Genomic DNA, 6000 nt, shown 5'->3' with positions numbered 1-6000 from the left:
ACCATTCTATGATTCTATGATTCTATGTTATGAAAATGCTGACAGGTAAAGATTAAACTGAGTGCACTTTAAAAAAAAGAATGTCAATGGATGGAAAATGAAATGGAGTCAAGACAAGATTTATTTGAAATTATATTCTTTAACATCTTATTATAAGAATTTTGCTGTATTGGTTAGTTAGAGACACATCAGCTGCTGGGGCAGTAACTTGGTATTGTAACTATACAAATAGCATTTAACTAAGACTAAGAATCATGGTTTACTTTCAGATTCAGATATGCTTCTCAGTCATAATATTTAGTACGTGAGGTTTTAAAGAACCTGGTTATCAAGAAATAACCTGACATCTAGAAATCTCAAGATTCTAATTTGAATCTGGGTCCTATCTGTGCAATAATTTCTTGAGAATTCATTGCTTGTCAGGCATGGAACATTTTAGATTCCTCAACAGAAGAGTTTTATATGTTTTATATCAGTTCATAATAGATACATATTTGTGTGGCTCAAGAATCTGAATTAATGGGCTACTCAAAATAGTCAGGATTTTGAAGAGCATTGCAAGCTAAAACTGTCCAGCTAAGACAAAGACACAGAAATGGTTTTATTCCAGCCACTGACAAATACAGTAAGCATTTATACCTGTATTGCATTTAAAAAATACTAACATCACAGTCATGCAAATGCTTCCACTTTCGTTGCATTTGTCAATTTCAGGTGACTAGGATCTAAGATAAAGAACTAGGCAAAAACTGCCACCAATTTTTAGATAAGAAATTTAACACTAAAAGGTTACTCAACTTCATGAGGACAGGATCACTACGATACGAAACAGAAAGATTTAAGGATTTTTTTTTTTTTTAATAAATCATTATATAAAATTTTCAAATTCCAGAAAGAAGAGATAAAGCATTCATGTGTTTGAACACAATTACTCACTATTATTCCTGGTGTCCTGAGTCGTGCTAAAATGGAGAGAAACCTTAGTACTTTTCAGGCGAATCTGACCCCAACGTGTTACTGCCTGCAGTTCTACATTGTAGTTGCTGTTGGGCTGAAGTCCCTCCAGGACCACATAATTTTGGGCCTATAATAGAGGAGAATAAATATACAAAGTAGTTACAGTATTACTGAAACACAGGCCCTCGTTAAAAGCAGGCCTGTTATCTTAGGCACACTACTCTTTTGAAACTAGAAAACAGAGAACAGAGTAAAATTTCCTTTCTTTAAAAAACATATTTTATTGGACTCTCTTTTTCTGTGTCATTTTTTAAATACTAACCTTCTTGATGTTTACATAATTTTGGCAATTACTTGGCAAATACAGACACCTATTGTTTAGATCAAAACTAAAGGAATTTTTTTACATATAACACAGGGGGGTTTTATGCCAAAATTATTTTAGCCAAAGAAATTTAAACTTTTTATTCTCCAATTTCTGTGTTAGCAAAGCAACTGCAAACTTTTTCTAGAGACAGTCAGTCTGAAGACAGCTAAAATCTAACATTCAGTACATTTGTTAATATTTTCTATTTGTTTCATCTGTTGAAAACAAAAATGAAAAAAACCAAAACCCAAAACCAAACATACCCCCTCACTGGTAAGAACACTTTTCTGCTATAGAATGGAAAACAGAAAAGAAAAAATAGAGTTTTCATTGTCACAGAAGTGTATTAAATGGGGAAACACCAGAGTAAGATTATCATTCTCTGGTCAATAATCCATAAATTACGGCAAGTCCCATGATATTGCAAAGAAAAGCCAGGTCTTCTCAGTATTCTAACATTTCTAGATGTTTTTAATGTATTTATAAAAATGCCCTTCTAGCCCATATCTCAGACAGAAGATCTTACTCCATGTTTTCATTAGAACACTTTGTGCCTTTAAAGTCTGACAGTCAATCCACAGTGAAAAGATAATAACATACTGCCATATTTAACACTTCAGGGATTGTCAAAAGCACTTCATATCAATTACTATTACTTGTTTTATGCTGAAGTATTTATAACATGACTATAATGCTCAATTAACAGTGTTAATATTGCAGTAAAATTATTTGAATGACCACCTGGTATGATTTCATATGGAAATTATTATAAAATTATTTGGACTAGGCTGTATCTAAAGGTAAAAACTGTGGGGGCAAAAAAACCCCAACTTCAATGATCTTTAAAAAATAAGAATATTCCATCTTTAATTATTCTTTTTTAAAGTTTTGTGCAGTTTCAATTTTTAGACAGAAAGGTTCCTATAATATTCAAAGGACCATTGATTTTGCTAATCAATACCTCTTGAGAGTCCTGTGCGGGAAATCTAAATCTCACTGGCACTGACATACAGTTTCATGACATGCTGTACAACGAGCCAGGAGTAATATGAAAGATATTACTGAGAGAGCAGTAATATGAAAGAAAGGAGTAATATGAAAGATGTTACTGAAGGAACTTGCCCTTTCTCTACAATATGCCTTGGCTCTTCTGCATTTCGCTATATTCAAGGTCATAACTTGGTCCTAATTCTGTAATGTTGTATCGTGTATGTGTTTTAACACATTTATATGTAGGATGTAACCTACACAAAGTGTCAACACAACATTAATGACCCATCTCAATTCTAAAATTCTCTTGGGTTTGTGATTTAAGGACCAGTTTGTGGCTGTAGCCTCTGCCATGAAGATCTCTAGCCAATGGCAGCTTTCCTGAGAAACACAAACTCTTCTACCTACCACAACTGAACCCTGCTCCTGTCTTGCCAAAGTGATTTTTTAAAAGTACAAGAAAGAACTAATTTTTTTTTCTATGCATATTTACTGAAAAAAAAATAAAAGTATTTAACTGAAGTAGAAACAAAGAACCAAGTTATCTCAGCCCCTGAAATTACTCCATATTGTCCACCTTTGCAGGGAAATTTCCTTTTCCTGCCTGCCCAGCACAGAGCTCATGGTGGGGGTTCTGAAGCCTCTGGACCCTGACCACCCATCAGTTCCCATGAGAAGGCATGGCTCCAGCATGCTCTTGCAGTGGCACCTCTGCAGTGACCAATCTGCTGTAGATGAACTCGGCACACAGCCTTCATTGCCTTTATTTTTCTCGAGGTTTGGTGACTGAGGGACAGAGACAAAACTATAACCCTTCAATTGTCATTTATCACAGTGCAAGGGGGCAGCCAGAGCCAAAACACAGTATTAACATAGACATGGGACTAAATTCTCACAATGCATTTAAGTTCAGTCCATTATCTGTAATTGATTTCTATTTCTATTAACTACTTTAAAATAATATGTGACATACTTAAGAATATCACAACAGGCAGTTTTCCATTAAAGTAGTATTTGATACATCATTGAAGAAACTCATAGGAACTTGCTGGTATGGAAATATGCCAGATCTTTGGTACAGCAGCTTATTTAAAGAGTTTTCAGTTTGTTTTTCCCTTGGGCCTTTACTGACTGTTCAATGTTTGTTCTATATGATAGTGTCACAAGTTTTATTTGCATGGTGAAAAAACAATGCGACAGATGATGTTAGGCTTTTTAAATAAAACAGGCATTGTATCTTTAAGAAGCATTAATAAAATAAGCCTGAATTTAGAGAAGAAACAGCATTTATCTTTCTATTCATCTCTCCTGATAAATGTTATAGTATTTACCTGCATTTTAAGGCAAAAGTCTACTTCTCTCCTCGAGTTCAGTGAAAGATAGGAACTGAGAGATCAAAAATTGTTTATGGGGTTGGTGATATTAAGAATTAAGATCACTACTTGACCAGATGCTGAAATCAGTGCAATTTATCACATATTTTATCCTTACACTCTATTTTGTGCCAGAAATAAGCCATATTTCTGTCTCAGGTATTATTTTCTTTCTTACCCCATCAGTAATCTTCCTTCTCTTTTTTTTAGCTGGGATTACATATTTGCTATACGTCCAGCTCCAGAAAACCTTGTAGTGATGCACTGGGATATCAGGCTCTTCTGGAAGATCCCAAGTAATCATTACATTTACACTCCCATCATTGTTCGCACTGATATTGGCAATTCTGATATTAGATGGAGCTGGTGGAGCAGACGGATCTGGAATTTAAAACAAACAAAAAGATTCTGAAGTAAAGATCATCTTCAATGAGGTAAAGATCATCTTAAATTTATGTATTTACTAGACATACACGAGCTGGATTAAACGCACTCAATACACTTCAGAAAATTCAGGCAAAAATTTTACATAAGTGATATGTACTAGACTCTCAGTTTTACTTCTCTCATTCACTGCTTTAAATACATAGTGACTGTAAAACATTTGTGTTCTACAAATGGCCTTGCATAGTCATCACAGAATTGTATGGTGAAAACACTGAATATTTTTTTGGTATTGCCAGACAGTTCTTAGATGATAAAATTATTTTTCTACATGTTGAACCTTTCTTCAAAATTCTAGTATTCATATCTACCACCATAAGACATAAACACTTCCTTAGAATAAATGTAATTAAGATGTAATTAATATATTATGATGTAATAGAAGTCTATAGGGTTTTTTTTACAACAACAAAAAGCAATTACCTAGCCCTGTGATTTATTTCCCTAATCTGGGAATTTAATTTCTGGTCAATATCAACTGAGATATTATTCCTTCACTTGTCTCTGTGCTGACTCTAGAGTCAAGAAGGACACTTGACAGTCAGAGGTTCCAATACTAAACCTTTTCCAATACTGAATGATAGGTCCTCCTTGTGGACCTGCTATATAATATCCTGGCCCTGAGTAATGTGAGTCAATGGAAATTTTGCAACTGAGCTGCTGAAAGTCCAATTTGCTATTTACTAACTCCTACTTTTTAATCTTACTTTTTAACTCACACTTTTTTAAAAAAATGCCCATGGTAGACAAAATATAAGGAAATTGCAAAAACAAAATTTAAGGAAAAGTAAACAGTGTGATTTAAAAAAAAATAAAAGCATATCAGGCAGAATAAAGGAAATTCACAGTAATTAAGGCATGTTACGAACCTGCAGCTAAGAAAAAGCAATCTGATTGGGAAAACAAACCAAACCAAAACATTTTTATATAACTTTTTAGCCAAAATAAGCCACCACTTATTTGCTGGAAATAAAACTGGAGGTGTGCAGAGGGGACATCGGGCATTCATTTACTGCATAGTTCAACTGAATCTTTTTTTAATGGTAAATGAGCTGTTAAATAAACTTTCCAGGCATACTAAATTCATCAGATAATCCCTATGACAAACAGTCTCATTGAAAAATTCCATCATTTAGTTTACACAGACTGACACTTTCAGAATTAATAAAGACAGCATTTCCTTTTTAAAGATCAGCAGATGTGAAATAATAGGTTATTCCTGTTATTTAACAGGACTCCTGGTCAAATAACAATGGATGCTCCCATTTCCTCACACATGCCATTTTAGTTAAATAGTAATGGATGCCCCTGTTTCCTCACACATATAATTCAACCTAACTTTTGGCCATAAAAGTTACAAAGCATACTTGAGTTTAAGAATTTTGGAAATTTAACTTAATTTTCAAAATAATGGGAACTCCTTATTTCTTCTCACTTGCTTTTTTAATCAGCTTGCAAGCCAGTACTCTTTAATTTTTTCTGGCTTTGGAGAAGCACTTACACTTATTTCCTTACCTGTGAAGTAGCCAACAACTCCATCTTAAAGTATACAAAGCTATTTATATTGGAGAGGATAAATTTAAGAGATTAATTTAGTTAAATGGTTTGTACTGTTCTCTAACATATCTTTTCATTTATTCCTATCTTTTAATAAAATAAGTAGATATAAAATTAAATTTATGTAAAATAAGATAAACAGAATCATGATTGATAAATCCAAAATCTTAATAAAGATTTTAAGATAAGGATTCACCAATATAAATTTTTAGGGGTTTTTTATGTTATTTGACAATATATTATGGCAATAAAACATTTATAACCTGAAGTGCAACATGATCATATTACTGTAGGTGAATTATTCAGGTTATC

General features: G+C 33.3%; 1 protein-coding gene across 1 annotated transcript in view; it reads right to left on the bottom strand.

Moving 5' to 3' along the window:
- Window positions 1–936: 936 nt before the first annotated feature.
- The window catches only part of ANOS1 (anosmin 1), a gene marked incomplete at its 3' end in the record, with an annotated part of 28377 nt that continues 23313 nt past the window's right edge, over window positions 937–6000 (bottom strand). The window contains exons 6-7 of the mRNA XM_010169752.2: window positions 3866–4068; window positions 937–1084 (exon numbers count right to left, since the gene is read on the bottom strand). Of these exons, the coding sequence (XP_010168054.2) occupies window positions 937–1084; window positions 3866–4068 (351 nt within the window). The remainder of the gene's footprint in view (window positions 1085–3865; window positions 4069–6000) is intronic.

The sequence above is a fragment of the Antrostomus carolinensis genome, unplaced genomic scaffold (genome assembly GCF_000700745.2).
Source record: "Antrostomus carolinensis isolate BGI_N321 unplaced genomic scaffold, ASM70074v2 scaffold3466, whole genome shotgun sequence".
Lineage (NCBI taxonomy): Eukaryota > Metazoa > Chordata > Aves > Caprimulgiformes > Caprimulgidae > Antrostomus > Antrostomus carolinensis.
The sequence above is the reverse complement of the archived record's forward strand: the minus strand, read 5'-3'. Positions and strand labels throughout refer to the sequence as shown.